Source organism: Rissa tridactyla, chromosome 17, assembly GCF_028500815.1.
Source record: "Rissa tridactyla isolate bRisTri1 chromosome 17, bRisTri1.patW.cur.20221130, whole genome shotgun sequence".
NCBI classification, from domain to species: Eukaryota; Metazoa; Chordata; class Aves; order Charadriiformes; family Laridae; genus Rissa; species Rissa tridactyla.
The window spans coordinates 4,240,113-4,258,368 of record NC_071482.1 but is presented as its reverse complement, the minus strand read 5'-3'; the positions used below and the strand labels follow the sequence as shown (position 1 = coordinate 4,258,368).

General features: G+C 38.8%; 1 protein-coding gene across 1 annotated transcript; it reads right to left on the bottom strand.

The window, feature by feature from the left end:
- Positions 1 to 24: 24 nt before the first annotated feature.
- JHY (junctional cadherin complex regulator) lies at positions 25 to 18,167 on the bottom strand. The gene is made up of 8 exons (XM_054223168.1): positions 17,779 to 18,167; positions 14,483 to 14,981; positions 10,394 to 10,504; positions 7,200 to 7,822; positions 6,075 to 6,360; positions 4,020 to 4,100; positions 2,624 to 2,749; positions 25 to 228 (listed from the first exon to the last, which is right to left on the bottom strand). The coding sequence occupies exons 1-8, from the start codon at positions 18,165 to 18,167 to the stop codon at positions 25 to 27; spliced, it is 2,319 nt and encodes a 772-aa protein (XP_054079143.1).
- Positions 18,168 to 18,256: the final 89 nt, after the last annotated feature.

Sequence of the window (18,256 nt, the reverse complement as noted above, 5' to 3'; positions counted from 1 at the left end):
ATATCCGTAAAAATTTCCGAATACTTATAAGATATGAAAGGTTCTGAAAGCAGCTACAACTTGTTTCTCCCTCTCGTGTCTATTTTGCAAAGTTTCCAAGGATGCGATTTGAGGCAAACTGTCTCCATTTAAAGTCTGTGGCAGAATTCTTTCCTCTTTCGCCTCTTCATCTGATGGTCTTGCCGTGAAGGTCTTCGGTCTGGGAATCTTCCTAGCATATTCCAGCGCCTAAAAATACGAAAACTGAGGTAACTGAGGTAACTGACTAAGAGAAAACTTGACCGATATTTCCAAGAAAATTCAGGTGTTTCTATGTTGAGTCAAATTATTAGTTCTCCTAATTCCTGATCTTGTTTCTGGCAGTGTTCAATACTAGACGCTTCAACGGCGACTGCAAGAAACCTCCGGCAGTGGGCAAAATAACTCACTCAAGGAGATTTGCTTTCTGACACTTACCACTGGAGGCCACCTTAAATACTGAAGCGGTGTTTTTTCTTTTAATAACAAAAAGCAACACAAGTCTATTAAGTTTATAAACATTCTTTTTTTTCTTCCCAGTCTCATTAAGCTCTTGTCAGTCATACCTTATACCAGGGAGTTCTGCAGGTTAATATGATAAAGATGGAAACTGAGTGCTCCATTAACAAATTCTAATGAATTGACATACTGAATGTCCTAAAATGTTCTAACAAGTTTTGAAATGAAGTCTATGTATTTGTTTTAAATTCTCTGGAACCTGATTTAATATAATCCCTTGCCAAATTCTTTTTCGGTTAATTTCAAAGCTAACACAGTTCTGTACAAGAAAAGATTTCCGAACAAGTGAGGATGGTATTAGACATGCCAACATTTAACTGTTTCAGAGTAAAACAAAGACTTGCCTCTCACAGAGATCCCAGAGCTCTTTTATAACCATGCATATTCTTTTGTGACTGGAAATTTCTTTACCAGTAACATCCAGTCTGTGCAGCACTCACACATGCTCTATTGAGAATATGAACACCAGCATGAAATTAACCCCCATTCCAATTCTTTTCTACTTCAGACACTCTGAATGAGTATAAGCTGAACAAATATAGCATTAAGCAGCGGGAAAGGTGGGCAGGAATGGAATACTGACAGGGACAGCATACCTTGAAGAACTGTACTTCCCACACTGGCTGATTGTTCCCTGTTATCACGCGCTTTTCCAAATACGTTTTTCTGTAGCAGTATGTAGGTAAACTTGCATGTGTGAGTGTGAGAAGTAAAGACCACACTATGCAAACAAGAAGTGTGTAAGTTCTGTTTAATCGGGCTTAGGTTCTCCTGCCTGATAGGCTTAACTATCAAAATTAAAAAGCAAAACGGGAGTACTCAAGCTGTTGTTCTAGTTCTGACATGTCTCACTGAAGCTGAGCAGGGTCATGCTGAAAGAGGAATGTAAAGCAGATAGCTGTAAGACTGTCAAATAGTATGGAATGATGTATGGAACCTGGAAGGCTGTCTTGCAGAGGGGATGGAAACAGTATTACAGAAACCCTGAAACTGAGAGAGCCCTGGTTTAACCTGGGACATTATTTGGTGTCTGTGTTTCAGTTGCATGTATTTGTAAACACCTGTTAGGTCTCAAGTTGAAGTTGCATTATCTCACATTCTTGGTGAAAGAGTGTCTGGGAAGTCTTCTGAAGGAATCCAAAACCCTTTTGAAATCCAAAGAATGCACTTTCACCTTTTTGTGGTTTATGTGAGGTTTGGAAATAAATGCAAGTAACTGAGGGATTCAATTCATATTAAACTCTAAAACTTTTTTTCCTGGCGCATTTAATTCTCATTTGTCATCTTGGAGAAATACCTGTTTGTGTGCTTTTGGCACCAGGCAGATGAGTTCCTATAGAACTGATTGGATAAAATATATGATATTTCTAGAGCTTTATTACCTCCTGCAACAGGGAAAAGGTGCTCCCTTTGTTTGTTTGTGTATACCACTGTCGTAGTCAGTTGTTGCTCATTTGGGCTATTTTTGAAGGCTAGTGAAGGCTAAAGTGATGTTGTATGGGCTTGAAAAATAAGACCAATTACTGTAGCTACACAACTGAAGTGAAGAGAGTTTGTGAGTGAGACCGACAGGCGGGTGGATAATAGACTAACAAGAGGATATCTGTGGTCCATCAGAAGAGCGCACTCTGCAGTAGTGTGGCCTCTACTGCTGATGTGAAGCAGAACATATGGCGCACTGGGTATGTTCCTATGGGGGTCCCACTCTCCTTTATTCCCACCCTTTCCCCAGGAAAATATCACTAGCTGGTTAAGCCAAGTTGAGTGCTGGTAGCTTGGGTGGAGTACTGCTCCGTTTCCGCTTGGTACACTCTTACGAAGAGCAAGGCAGGTGCATGGACTGAAGACTGCTGTTGGCAAAGAAATCAGCAACTCTTGGCATACATGTAAAGCCATAACAGAATAGATGCACAGATGAGCACTTGTCAGGATCACATGAGAGTAGAAGTCCTTAGAGTTGTTAAAAGGAAAATCAAAATGGAGAAACTATTTTAGCCTACTGTGAGTTAAATTTATGCTTTTCTTTTTCTTTGCGCAAAGTCCAGAATCCCTCCCTGCATGCATGTTAAAGGGACTCCATTCTTACCTTCTGTCTTGACACTGAAGATATGACCTGGGGTTTTCTGGGTAACCTCTGAACCGAAACAATGTTTTTCATATTGTGTTCCTGAATTTGCTTTGCATATTCCTTTTGTTGCTTTAACTTCTCTTTCTGACAAAAGGAAAAAAGTGTATGGTTAATTAAATGACTCAGTGGATCCATCAATGAAACACTTTTTCCACTGGAGTCTTCCATTTACACCTCTGTTGCTGTTTAACCTGGCTATGCTATTGATCATTCCTCAACAGAACACAACAGGAAATCCTGATAAATGGCACAGCTTTTTTTAGTCACTCTTCTTTTTTAAGAGCTTTCTCTTGGACCGTATTGAGGACAGAGCTCAACAGAAATGCGACAGATGCATCTTTATTCTGAATGTTTCAATATATCTGTTCAATTTTAAAATGTCTATGCTAATTCCTGTCAGCTTTGGCAATGACTTTTGAAAACTCCGTACTTACTGTTAAAACCCTGAATGACACGCTTCATTTACTTAACTGATATTCTGTGTCTTTGTATTTCCAGCAATTCATTATGCTCAAATTCAGCAGCATGCTCTACTTGCCCCTGCTATCAGCCAATGTCAATTATTTCTTTTCAATGCAATGATACCCCAGCGGCATGCCAGGTTCCAGAAGCGTTAAGATGGTGTTAAAAACACACAGAGTCCTGGACTATGCACCACTCTGTCCATTCCAATTTCAGATCTCTAATGTGTTTCATTTACGGCAAGGAGGAAGAAAATACAGGGGCTTCTCAAAGACTCCAAAGGGATGATCGCTTTATCATTTTTGGTCCCTTCTGTCCTACCATGTTTCTATAAAGAACGCCATATAAGGCACCTGTTGTCAGATTAACAGGGTCTCAAAGCATGCAGGATGGAGTCTGCAGCACCTCAGGTATACAGCTGCTACCAGACCCTCGTTATCAGCAAAGAACAGGTCAAACGATAGCAATTGTTCAGATACTTGTTCTGAACAATCCGTCTGCATTTCAACAGGGTAATGTGCATCCAGCTATTTTCCTCCTGTGTTTAGACAACTACTTTTACTTCCACTTTGAAGGTTAGGTAAACTGCATTGGGAATGACACTGCAACTCAGTCACATAAGTGTATAATTTACTGATGTGCAATTAGCCCTGTTGAAGTCTGTGAACTACTTTTTTCTGGAACTACAAAAGTAGAGGGTTAAAATCATCCATGATACAGCTGCTTTTCCTTCAATTTGAATCTCCTCTCAGGCTCTCAAGCTAGACCTAGAGTCAAGGACACAAAGTACCAAATATGAGTTGCTTCTCAGCAGCGATTTCTTTGCCATTCTCCCCTGCCTAAGTTTGCTTCACACAACTGAAAAGCAGATCATGTAATAGGAAACACTTACTTTCTCTTTGATTGCTTCATAGTCAGGTCCAAGGCCTCCAAGCTTTACGTTCAGATTTATGTAGGCTTTTGAGCTACATGGCTGGAAAACAAACAGCAGTGACAGATTTTCCTTTATATGACTTCACGTAAAGCAGTCTTGTAGTGGACACCCAAGGTAAGAGCAGGATGCAACTTGTGGTCTCAGTCTTACCTCCGGCATGTCTCATTTCAAGGACTGTAAGTGACCAAAAAGACTGAGCTAATTGCAGAAGTCAAATTACGCTGTATTTCCTTTGAATCTAAGCAGATAATTGCCAATCATCCAAATCACAAAGCAGTACTTTCTCAGTCAAAAATGATCTTTTGTGAGCTTTATTTTTAAACAGCTTAAAGTGACCCACTTGACTGTTATTAGAATGAAACTCCAAAGAAACTATTTTAAGAGAAGCAGATAAAAGTACCTGATTTTGGTGGTAAAAAAAATAGGCCAATGTTGTTAGTAATCGTAACCTTTCTTTGTTCTCAAAACTGCAATGGACAGTTGTTCACAGACAGTTGAAAAACACATGCCTTGCCGCACAGCAAAAGCTTTACAAGTGCATAGGGAAGAGAGAAGATGGGTGATGGGTGATGCCACTTTAGTATTCCATGACATTACTACAGACCCCAAAACTTCCAGAATCTTTTTAATCTTTCAAGAACACTAGATTAATTTTTACAGGTGGACTATGTTTTGAAAACTTGTCAGTGGAAGCTCATTATGAACAGTGCTATAGTAATTTCAATCACATAGTAATTTCAATCACAGAGTAATGCAGAAACACCAAGAAATTTCTATACGTAAATAAAATATGCATGTCTTCACAGGACATGTTCAAGTTAAACTCAACTACAAAGACACTAATTCTATGCACTGAATTTTCTACTTGATATTTCTTTGTGTCAGTTATTCCTACTTTTTTGTGAAATATTTACATTTATCTTTTAATTTAAGGTACTCTGAAGAGTTAATCATTTATCTATCTACAACAAAATCAGGGTTTTCTCACTTCATGTGATGAGCATGACTGCATTTATTTGTTAGGAAAAGGGGGATTTTTCTGTGAGACATAAACAGTCTTATTCTTTGTGGCGCTCCTCATATATGAAGTGTGAGAAAGCTACTGAAAATACAGGACAGCAACAACGGTTTGAACTCAGAGGAGCAGAAAGGGAAAAGGAAATCTGCCCTTCAGTTACTATCATAATCCAGCTAATTCTTCTTAGAGGCATTCAAGCAGCAATACACACACTGCCTCCTAGATGAAACACATGAGTAATTATTCCAGCTTAGTTTGTCTGCCCTGAGACTTGGAGCTAACTTCTTAAACATTTAATTTGTCAGGGACACACAGGGATATCTCTATGCTGTTCCACTGCATCTGTGTTAACTGGTTACATAGTGTAACACAGTTACTGTGTTAACTGTTCATACAGTATGAAACTGGACACGCAGAAAAGACAAAAAGAACCAAGTTTTAATAAGGACCAAAACTGGATCATCAGGAGACTTGTACCAATGTTTATGCTGTTAGCTTTACAAATCCTCTAAGTTTGTTGTTGTTCAGTTTGATTGCCTTGGAAACCAAGAGATTTGAGTTGGATAGTAAATGAGCATGACCAGGATAATGGTTTGCTCAGATCTGAGGCCTGGCTACCTGCTGCTTTATACAAATAGCTTTATTCTAAATCATTTTATCACTGGATAACTTAAAAGACAAACACTGCTCTGTGTGTTCTTAGAGCTAATCAAGACTGAAAGTGACATAGGGAGAGGTGGTGGTGATCTGCCTTGCTCTTCAGACCAAAATTATTTTAGTGTCTGTTTCCACCTTTGTTCCTTAGTTTTTAATGTTCTGGGCAAGTCAATGTGTGTCAGTGTGCTCTCTGTAACAATGACATATTCCTCAGTCCCCATTCCTTTTTTTTTTTTTGGGTGAAGATCTCTGGATTATTAAGAAAAAAAATATTAATCAGAGGGTGAATTAGAAATGCAAAAAATGTAAAACCATCCAACCCACATCGATATGCTTACCTTCTTGCTGACTTTAGGCTGGTTTTGCTTTTCCATTTGCATGAGATAACCTTCTGAGTTGCTTCGGCATATTTTCACTTGATTTCTGTCACCGCTCTCTGCATCTACCTCTGAACCACTTTCTACCGGTGGGATTATAGGTGGAAGTAGGCTGAACAAGTGCCTGTCAGCTAAGTGAGCTCCTGTCAAACGAGTGATTTCTTGGTGATGTTGCTCCATTGCCTGTGTAAATTGGGAGGTTGTACAAGGGGCTGGTGGTGAATGGTGAAGAGAAGATTGAGAAGGCCTCAAAAAAGAAGGAGGGGAAAAAAAAGAATCTTTATTTGTACATAGCAGATAGCTCAACAAGCAATCTGTACATGGAATGATCCCTGCTCACAGAATATACTGGGAACGTGCACATGGAAAGACGGGTGTTTCACAATGACTGACTTTGGTTGCACCCAATTGTATGGAAACTGTTTAAATAAATCGAAAAATTACAGACAGGGAAACTTTCACCCTGATGCAAAGCTAGCTTAAGCCAATGAAAACTGCCTTTAAAGCCTGCTTAAGCCAAATGAAAACAGGCTTTGGATCAGGCCTGCTGACCTTTTTTTTTTCCCAAGGTGAAAGAATTAATTGTCTATGTGAAATAAAACTTTAATTTTTATTGAAGCAGGTGACATTCTATATAACTACGGATTTCCATGTCCTGTCCCATGTGTAGCGAGCCAGAATTGCTACTTGATTGACTCTGGATATTCACCCTGCAGGGCAAGTTTTGCTATAACTCCATGCAGCTAGCAGCAGACTTATGCACAGGGTTCTTTGCTATCTACTTTTTAAACTTCACCTTCTAGCCTTTCAGAAGGAAACTTTCAATTGTGGAAAATTTGATGTACAAGACAGCCTGGAGTACAGAACTGTCCTTTTCCAATGCCATATTTAAAAATCAATGGTTACAATGAATCTTAAGTTAGTAGTAATCAATAGTGGCAGGTTTGTAGCAAAAGAATTTTATACTTCGGACTTTAAAACATTTTCGTGTTCATTTCTGTTTTTTCCAGGCATCACAGCATTATAATAATACTGTTTCAACATGTATATCCTTATCATAAACTACTGATAGCATAGTTCTGATACCTTTTATCCGCATAAATGCGTCTTTTGCAATCCTGAAGTGATATTTGATCATTCATCAATTCTTGAAAATTGGCATTAAAAGTAGATGAAATATTCCTCTGATTTGGATGTGCTTGACCATTGGTACTGTAATCTCTTGCCAAATGCTGCACAGTGGCCCAGTTGTACAAATGTTGCTGCTCATGCGGAAGTCCATTTGGAGAATCATGCTGATATTTCTTGTTCTCCTGGCTGGTATATGCTGGAGATATAACCCCTGCTGGGTTAAATTTACGTAATGTTGGATGAAAAGGACACGAAGATGTGGTAAAATCCTGATTAACAAAATGTCTTGAATTTGGGAAATTATTTAAGCAAGTGTCTGAATTTGCTGCTGTGTTAGTGTCAGGGTCAACAGAAGGACCTTGATACAGCCGTTTCTGCTGTGCGCTGCTGTTGTCTTGCTCCACTGTCTGCATGGCAGCAGTCTGACATTTTGGTATTTGGTGGTGCCTGTGGTGCCAAGACTTTGATTCTGCTGGTCTCCCTGGTGGTTGTCGGCTATCATTCTTTGGGAAAGGTCTCCCCTTGATACTCTGGTTGGATTTTATTTTATTTCTCTGCGAGAACTTATTTTGGTGATCCTGAAACAAGTTATCAAAAGTGGGGTGAATTTCAGTGGTTGCTATCTCATATGTTCATTAAGATCAACAACATACAAGTTTGCCTGTCACAATGCCTTTCGTGTAGCTATTTCTTAGAATTCTACAAATTAACTGATGTTCTGACCAGATTACATCATGTTCTGGGATTCTAATTCAGGACAACATTCTTATTTTAGCCCTTAAATAGCTGTGCAGGTTACAGTGAAGCTGAGTTCTGAACATGTACTGAACTTTGAACATGTGTTGATGTGGTGCCTTGAACGGGACTGAACAGGCTGGAGTGTGTAATCATTTCTCTCTTTAAAAATCAGGGAAGTATGGAGCCAGCCATCCCTGTTTAATGTACACTCACAACTAGAAAAGTTGCAATGTTTTAGACATCTGAATGAGTACGGCGATGGAAATTAGTTTTAAAAGTGAGTTCTCATCAGAGAGTGAAGTGTAAAAGGAAAAGCATCTGTGTCCTGAAGTCTAGTATGATATGGAGAACAACGTTTCTTTGTGGCATTTGTAAGGCTTTGGGTTTGAATTAACAAAACATGTCTTGTAAAAGGGCCCTTAAAGAGAATTAAGTATGGTATTGGTCCTTCACAACTATGATAACAGGTCTTTAACATTCTGATAATGAGTTAGGCCAGTTTGCACAAGTTTGATTAGAGCCATCAAAATCACTCCGACCTGCTCTCCACAGAGTCTAATCCTGACTCAGGAAATTATGCTTGTGGCTAGACCAGCTGGTGGCCTGGCTAGACTTAATCCAAAATTAAAATATGTAGGAACCCCTAGCCAAGAACAGAAGCACACATGCTATTCAGGTGCTGCAAAGACATGCATAATACTGCATCAAAACTTTGCTTAATGGCCAGAGACAAATTCTGAAGCAGAACAATATAAAAATGGTTCTTTACAGATGCAGACCATATCTAAGAAATGATGCTGTGTTAAATATGGAATGAGGGAGTTTTATCTGAATGAGGTGCAAAAAATAGGTGCCCTTAAATGCACAGGATGTCTTGTTTCTAATCCTGTAGGCAAGTGGTAGCTCATTGTCAACCATCTACGGAAAATGTTTCAAAAATCAAATCAGTTCTTGATTTTTATCCTCTCATGAAAGTAAACTGTACTAAATTTCAGGAAAAGATGGCTACGTACACACTATTAGACTGGTCCACAGTAGAAACAGACTGATGTCAATGAATCAAATGATTTCATTTCTAAAGCAAGTACTCCTCCCTGCCCTGTATCCGGTGAAACGTTATCCAAATTATAAGAAACAATTTAAGAATTTAAGCACACCAGGACTACTGTCTTGAGCTACACTAACATACTCTAAATCTGGAGTTTATTTAAGATTTATCACTTTCCAATTACAGCATCAGGTGTTGCCTATTTTGAGGAAAGACATAAAAACATGGCTTTCCTTCTAGGGAATATACAAATCCATTCTCAGTCCATTTAATCTCCGTCAGCGCTAAAATCCTCCATTTCATCCTCCTGTCTCTCTAGGGTTCTTTTGTTAGCAACACTTGCAATCACTACATAGCATATGCACTCAGAATAACTACTTAATGGTACGTATTAAATCCACATACAGAGCAGAATGTTTTGTCGAAAGCTTTAGCACTGGGGAATCCTGACTCCTGGTGCCAAGATGATGATTTGTTAGCTCGACCTCTGCTGTAATGATTAATGTTCTGGCATACTGTGCCACTGGTGGAAAGCACGAACTGCTGCCAAACTGGGACCAGGCCAACGTTTCCCCATTTATACGGAACGAGTAGCCCTGTAAAATACCTCCTTCATTCTGCAATCCCATATATAAAGCACATCTCTCACAATGAACAGCAGCGTAAAATCTTGTTGGTCCTTTACAGAAGTGCAGCTTCCAGTTTTAAGTGAACAGCGGGGAATTTAAACCTTCTGCCTGAATTTCTTCAAATACGTGTAATACAAAAATATTAACTAGATTTGCCCATAATAATTCCAGTTGGCCTCAAGTTCTGGTTCTCAAGTTCTTGGTTTCTCATCAGTGAGGATAACCTGGTCTCTTTTATTGCTCCAAAGACTATCCATCGGTTTGAAAGGCCAGCATAAAACAGATCTATAGACTTATGTGTATGGAGGAGGTCAGTGCAACCTTTTCTACTTGTAACATTTTCTGTTTTCTGGTAACGCCTTGAAGTTCATGGGGCTTTTATGGGACAAGTAATGCAACAGTAGTTAAGTTCTAGCGCAGAATCCTCATGATCCATCAAACATGATCATGTACTAGCTTGCATTTTTACATTATTACCAACTGAATAATGTCGTAAATAGATAAGATTCTTTGAGCTCAGAATTTCTTAGAATTCGGGATCTATTTTGATTTAAAATAATTGAGTATATAAAGCAGCACATGCATTAAATTTTTGTGGTAATCTACTGGTATATATCTAAGGATTTATTGTCAGTAATTGGTACTTTAAAAGTAATGAGATTACAGCTTTAAATATTCAAACTTCAATGCTTTTATATATATATTTCAATTATCATGTTCTATCAAAAAGCAACCTTGAGCTGCTGTGATTTCAGGTACCATTTGTCTTCAGGTTCCATTTTCACAGTCTGGAGCGGTAGGACACTCTGAACTGGTTCCTCATCAACGGTTGTGGGATCTGCAACCTAAAAACCAAGAATGTTTATGGCCCCAGCCCAACCAGATGAAAGGATTTAAAAGTCTTGGGGAAAGAATGAGAAATAGTTTGCCTCTTATTAAAGCTAAAATGATAAGGTTAGTCATCATACAATAGATAACAAGAAAATGAACAGCTAAAAGAGAAAATGAAAAAGGAAACAAAAACTCAACAGCAGTGTGGTAGTGGGGAGTATTCCTTCTACTTTTGAAAAGAAGAGAGGAAAAGAAGATTGTAGGAAGTATGCAGCACAGAAACCTACTTGTAACTCTCAAACGTCCGGGCTTCTCCATTTATATGAGAGCCAGTGGATGTACCTAATAACAGAAAAGCAACTAGACAATCATCATTGTCCACGCAATCAGCCAGTGTACCAAGATACTGATGGATGACACACATCATAGCAAAGTCTTGAACATTAGAGTGATGCGGAAAAAGATGGCAAAACACAGTAATGTTGGTAGAAAAGTACAAGGAGTAGCTGCAGAAATAAAACATTTAATACAGATAGCCTGGCAACAAAATCAAACAGCTTGTGCAAAATAGCAAGCCCACAAACAAGAACAACACCTTCACGTGGCCACAGTCACGTGGTAGCACGATGGCTGGAAATCAAATTTAAGCAATTTTTTGAGGGTGGCTGCTGGCACTACAGATTTTGAAGCCAAGAGATACCCTCATAAATATGGCAATAATGAACTTTTTCTTGAAAGCGTGAAACTTTTTTTTTCCCTATCTATAAAACTTGACAAAAAACAATGCTTTTTTATTTATACTTGTGTTGTCCCAGCTTATTCTGCTAAGTACTATATCAGGTGTGACCTCAATTAAATGTGCAGTTAGGCACTGGGAATTCTGAAAATCTTTTATATGTAAGTACTGGAGACAGGGATCAGGACTTCATTGTGTAGACTCAATTAAATGTGCAGTTAGGCTCATCATAAAGAGACTACAGCTAACTACATGCTGGACTGTAGAAGTAGAAGTAGAAGGTGGTAGAAGTGAAGAACACTGCAGAGTGACACTGGCTAACACAGGAGAGCTTGCGTATCTGTGACCAAGAGAATTATTCACTGAATTATTCACTGAAAATCATAATGGTGAAATCAGTGTGAAGGAAGTGTTAAATCCTTCTGGGGAGCTGAGCTGCTCATCTTTGGGGGTGAGAGGTTCGAACAACTAGGAAAAGGTAGGTAGGGTCTATTGCTGAGTTTTCAGGTGATCTCATTGCTCCAAACGGCGATGCAGATTCTATTAGTTGTAAATAGAAAAGTTCACAAATTAAAAGTTACCGCATAGGTTTCCTGAACTGTAGATAGATACAGCTTTGCAGTCAGTAAGACGTTTTTGGTGGAACCAACTGACTCACTGTATTGATAGTTTACTGGGCAGGTAAAGCATACTTCTACATTATCTCTTTGAAAGAGGAACAGGACACAACCTCTGCCAGCATTTTTTGTGAACTATTCTATTAATACCAATCAAATTGAGAAAATGATCAAATGAAATTGCATTTTGAGCATCATAAGCTGTGTAATGCCTATTCTGTTAAATTGAGGCCCATAATTGCTTCTCTACTGAAAAGATACAACAAAGACAGCAATCATGGCATGTCATTATCCCAGACTAGAAAACCGGCCTTTGCAGTGAGGACTTCAAAGGCTTGTGGTTCTCGAATTGCATTTGGCTGCTATTGTTGAAGCGCAGGCAATCTTGATTAGGTGTTTACACTGAGGCAAGGCGCAGTGCACAGAGAGTCTGAGTGCCTTGGTCTAGAGCCATTAAAAAATTGTACATTATGTTCCTTGCTTTGAAGTAAGGGGCTTGTAGGTAGGAAAGCAACTCATATTGAGTACAGCTGAGCTAGATTGGACCACTACTACTCTCTCTTTCTCTCTCTCAAAGAAACTCATCATCAGGTTCTTAAAGAATCAGGCAACACTGCAAAGAATTTGATGCTTTATAAAATGCTATATAAATTAGTAAATATACAGATCAACACACATTTATGGTATGTTTTGGTACCTACAGACTGCTGTCTGTATGCACAGAGATAAAAGCTGTAAATCTTGCAATAACGAGGCTGCAAATATTTTACCTATGTCAGTTGAAAAAAGCTGCATGCAAATTACTTACTTCAATGTAAACATTATTTCACTACCACAGTACCTGACAGCCAACAGTGGTCATAATAAAACCAGCTTCAAAATTCTGCAAAGCTAAAAATAATCCAGTCACGGTATTCAGAACATGTTTGATTGCTCCAGCAGGAGACAAATGGCTTGTTTGCTTCTTTGCATACTTGGTGGTTTTGCACTTTTGCTACAGTCTTCCAGGTGAGGTGACCAAAGTTGTCTCGCAGGCCAGCTCTGGTCAACAAGATGCTTCCGTCAGGCCTTCTTTCCCCCCCTCCAACAAGATGGACCAACGGTTGTCTCAACTAAGAGCAAGAGAGGTAATTCATTCTTCCTATGCCTACCTGCAGCAAATACAAAGCTAGCTGACAGCAGGTGGTGATGCTGTTGCGTCTGTATCAACTTGTCAAGGAAAACCCCACACCTTTCTATACACATGCTGTCTGGCTCCAGCTATGTCACAGCCCTGCGGTCCCCACGGCTACTTCAGCAAGGTAATCTTAGAACATTGCCCTGATTTTAACAGATATTTTTTTTATATTCTATATCTCTAAATAGTGTCTACACAATGAAGTCCTGATCCCTGGCTCCAATACTTACATACGAAAGATTTTCAGAATTCCCCAAATAGTAAACATAATCATATCAACACAGCTTTAATTAGCATCAATCTACACTAATTATTTTTACCATCAACCAAATTATAACTGAAAAAAACAAGTGCTCTTAATAGCTCTGCTAGAAAAAAGCTTGTCCACCGTTACACTCATTGTAACATAGTCAGCAGATGCCCTCTAGTGTTGTGTCAACTGTTCATTAGCCTTGGAAAATGTGTCACTTGAAGCAGAAAGTCTCTGTAGTTTTGCAAGTTAAGAATTTTCTATGCTACAACTCGCGAAGTGATCAATGACTCTCACCTTCCCGCATAATAAGTAGCAAGTAGAAGCAACAAACTCATGTATAATCGTTCATTAGGAACTGTAATTACATTTCCACTTAATCCTTAATACAAGTTGTCTGACATTTCGCAGTCAATCAAAGGAACGCTAGGCCCTTCAAATCCAAGTACTGTACATGACTAGTATCTGCTAACTGATTTCAAATATAAGGTTTGGTCTGGCTGAGAAAGCAAGCAGGGGGAAAGCATTGTCTGACCACCCAAATCTGCCACATATTTCTTGGATATTTCCACATGTGTGTCCCTAAATGACAGTGGTAAGCAAAAGTGTGGATGGCCCTTGAAACAGTGTGACCCCAATGTGTTTTCTGGTTCTCAAACTCAATTGTAACTTCACATATACTTTTTTATTATGATCAATGCAGGTGGAAAAACAGCCTTCTAAGCCAAAGGTGACATCGAGGTTTCCTACTGCAGTTAAAAAATTGCGAGTGTTCTTGCTATGAGAAACATTGCTGCATAGAGCAAAACTCATGTTGGCCAAGCAGAGAAAAATCAGAGGCTGCAAAAATAGAACCACTGATTAAGGTGCAATGCAGATCCCATAGGAAAGAAGTCAGCATTTCTTTAGCATCAAGATTAAAACCTAGTAAGAGATCACCTCTGTGACCACGCAGACATGCTTCATGGACAAGAATAAACATAGTTTAACTAGGCTTGTAACAAGGCCGTCACTGGGGTTGTGAGTAACTGAGGACTTGTCAATTATTCCATAAAGCGTGAACAAGATTCACATTGGAAATCGTAAGTTATCAGTTGCATAATAGATTGTAAATCTACTTAGCTCCCCTGCAAACCTGATCGTGCAGCTATTCTATTTTAACGCTAGACAGTCTTCAGTTTTACCATTAGAAAACACGTAAAAATTACCTACCTGCTCTTGAAGAACTTCTTGCTTTTTATTGTGTAATTGAAGGTAGGAATTTATCTTCTCTGAACACAATCCTAAGGTCCGTTTATTTTTTTCCACAAAGTCTTTTTTTGCTCTTTGTGGTCGATCTTTTTGAGTCTGAAGAGAAAAAGCACTGCCATATGTACTGGGACTATCTTTGAAATGACAGCCATCTGCAGATTCCTTCCCTTTGGTATTTAGCCTAAAAGGTTCATTACTGACCACGGCATTTGGTTCATGAAAGCTTAGTAACTCTGTACCAAACTCTGAGAATGAATCTTGTGATTTTGCCTCCTGTTGATTCTTTCCTTCAGGGGAGCCATTGGAATGGAGGTAAAATGAATCTTGTGAAAAGTCCATGCTGGTTCCTCCAGCACCTTGACATGCTTTTTCTGCCTCAGAAAATTCTGCTACCTCTTTTGTGTTCTTCCAATTAGGATTGTACCTTAGGCTGAAATATTTGTCCACAGACTGTTGCTTCCTATTTAAAAAAGGAACACAAAATTATTTATGTGTAAATTGTATAAATTCTATATTTTTGCAGTGTGCAACTTAAGCCAACAAATGTCCTGCAGATACGGTCAAGTGAATTATTTAAGTGCATACAACAGTATGGCCATTTGTGGGATCGGGATCAGAACAGTTTTATCAAATATTTTTTCATAAAACCAGTTTCCTTTAAAATGATGTAGCCTACAAAAGACAGTACGTGTTGCTCATTCTTCAGAGACTCTGCTGTGTGAAAGAAAAGTGATATTTCTGATAAAATCCCTCTCTCACATGTCAGTAGAACTGACTATCTAAGCAAGAACAGCTTACAGCTCTGTATTTTTATTCTCTCTCCTCATTCCTTTGAAAAATCATGATGTTTCAATAAAAAACTCTCCATAAAAGACTCTCATTAACTTCTCATTAAAAAACAGGCTGTAATTGAGATAAGTGTAGAAAAACACAAATCAGAAATGTTTGTGGGTTTAGCTTTTTTTTTAACAAGTGTCCAAAGCGTTGCTCGAAACTACATTTGGCATAAAGCAAACAAACATGGTCTGCCTTAAAAATACCACAATTGATTCTGTTTATGATTGATGGTCTGATCCAGCAGGAGGAAAACGAACTGCAGGAGCCAAATACATACAAACTGGCTTTCAGGAGACGTGCGGGCAGTGGCAGGAGTAAGGAGCATGGGAGAAAAAAAGCTTTTAAGATTGTTTTTTCTTAGCTGGACCTGCAGTATAGTCCTGGTTTCTTGGACACTGACAAATGGTGAGCCTTTCAAAGTGACATTTATGGCACTGAAACCTGGTTGACTCTTCAGCCCCAATTAAAAGAAATGTACTGATCTGCTGGATTCTCCAAACTGTGGCATAGTTAATTATATTAACATTTCCAGAAATCATTTATTCATCCTTTCTAAATTAGTTACATGCCTCTATTTCAAGTGGGTCCTAGTAATAAAATAACCTGTTTCTCTAGCAATGCTTTTTGTTTCAGGTAAGCATTGGTGCCGTGGTATCCTGTATACTAGAGATTAGATGGTTTATATCGGTGAAAACATTATTATTCCTAGTTGTCATACACCACAGGTAAACAGAAATAGGTGATCATATTTTGAAATGAGTACAGAAATATGTGATATAATTGCAATGATTCAAATTACAGAGTATAATGCCAAAGAGTTCTATTGTGCTGAAATGTGTGCACAGGAGCTCAATTGTATTATGCAGGCCAGGTCACCACACGGGAACAAAATGAGTGTGAAGAGCTCCTTCATCTCTAATCATCTGCAGACAAAAAGTGCACCTTTTATTCCTCCCCCCAACTTGATATAAAGGTTAGATGGACTCTGTACTCATCAACAAAAGTGTTGTATGTAGACAACAGATGCAGCGTTTCCTCTTCAAATTCCGAGGTTAGTAATGGATGTAGAGAGGGGGTTTCATATGTATATGCTGTGATATTTGCTCTGGTTAATGGACTGTATTTGAGTACTTACTAGGCTAAGTTCAAACAAAATAAAATCAAATTTCCATTTAATGAAGAGCCTCACATTCAGCACAGTATTCAGTCAAAAAAATTACTAAAAATTAGAGCATGTTTCTAGTACAATTAACATCATTTGCACTCACAATAAAATATTCAATAACTGGCCATTTTGCCTGTTGAGGAGGTGAATAAAAGCATGCTATTAATCATTTAGCCTTCATTTGTTTGCCATTTTATTTTAAGTAGACAATTAAATTGAAACTGCACATTATTATTACTTCAGGTTTAATTTAATCCCTTTAAACTTGAGAATTATTCCCAATTTATACAGTGTTAAACCTTTTATGCATCTGACAGCAAATTAAATTTTATGTTATGTACCAAGTTAACGCTTTCTAAAGAATGTTTAAAGGTGATGGTAACCCTGAAAATTTTAATTTTAGATTTAAGAACCAAACTGCATTTATTCAATCGATCAATTTTTGCCTATAAGTTTTCTTACGGGTAGTGGCCTGGGTTGCTCAGCACAGGTCTTTCAATAAGGAACGAAAAGAGGATGTGCTGGTACTGGTCCTTGTTTTCTCTCTGGTCCTTTCCCACAGCCCAGCTCCAGAAACCCTCCAGCCCATGATCTCAGAACTGCTGCACCATCTGAAGGTCTGACAATTTCATGGCAATGGTTGCCTATTTGAGACGGCAGCCAGCACGTACTGCTAAATATTGTAGTGTGGGGTCCACAGCCCATTAGACACAGGACTCCTTCCACTGACTGCAGTTCTGGATCAAGTAAACAGAAATAAGAGGGGATCTGTATTTAATAGGTCTTTTCCAGAAGAAACTGCAGTTAAATGCTCCCCCACTAGCTAACCCGGTAATGCTTAAGAGTAGGGGTTAGCATGTATCTGTTCACCACTTCCTGCCTTCTTGCCTGCCTCTCTTAACGGTAATTAAATAGGCATGTAGCACTCGCCTCGGTATGCAAGTGTGTAGAGACAGTATGTGGGGAGCCTATACAGGTCTGTGAGGGATGTTTTCTTTTCCATCTTACCCCTCCTACAACTGGTGTTTCAGCCAACATAATGAACAGTTAAGGCTATGTTGGCAAAATGGGTATAATAATTATGAATGTGGGTAAGATGAAACAGTGCATTTCTGTGGGTAACTAAGTCTGTAGGTGCTCCTAATAGCATTTTGGCAATGTAAATTGGTCTTGAATACGTAATGTATATTCTGAGGAGCATAGGTTTTAAAGTGTCAGAACTATTCTACTTATCTACTAAAATCCTATGCCTTACCTTCCAGTAGCATCATTCTTCTGTATTCCTTTTGTATATCGATTTGTGTCAGCTCCTTCTTGTTCTTTTAAACTCCCCTCCTCCAAGATGTCTTCTTCTAAGCTGTCATTCTCCAACTCATCAGAATACAGTCCTACCAGCTCTTCGTTTTCACAAATCCGCTGCTGGAGTTCTAACTGATACTGTCTCTCCTGAACAAGGCTTTCAGAATCAGACTCTTGGGAGTCATGTGGACTTGAGGCAAAGCCCCTTTCGTTTACTGATGGCCTTTTCCAGTTTGCAGGACGAAAATCTGATTGCATGGGTACGCTTCTGGGAAAATGTTTTTTACTCATGTTGCAAGTGTGTGGAGAAGAAACTGAAATATACTTCGTACCTGAAGAATTCATTCCATGTTTTGCACTGATGTTATACACCAGTCCTGTATTTGGAAAACATGAGAGTAAACACATAAAGGTTGTTCACTCTACGATAATGA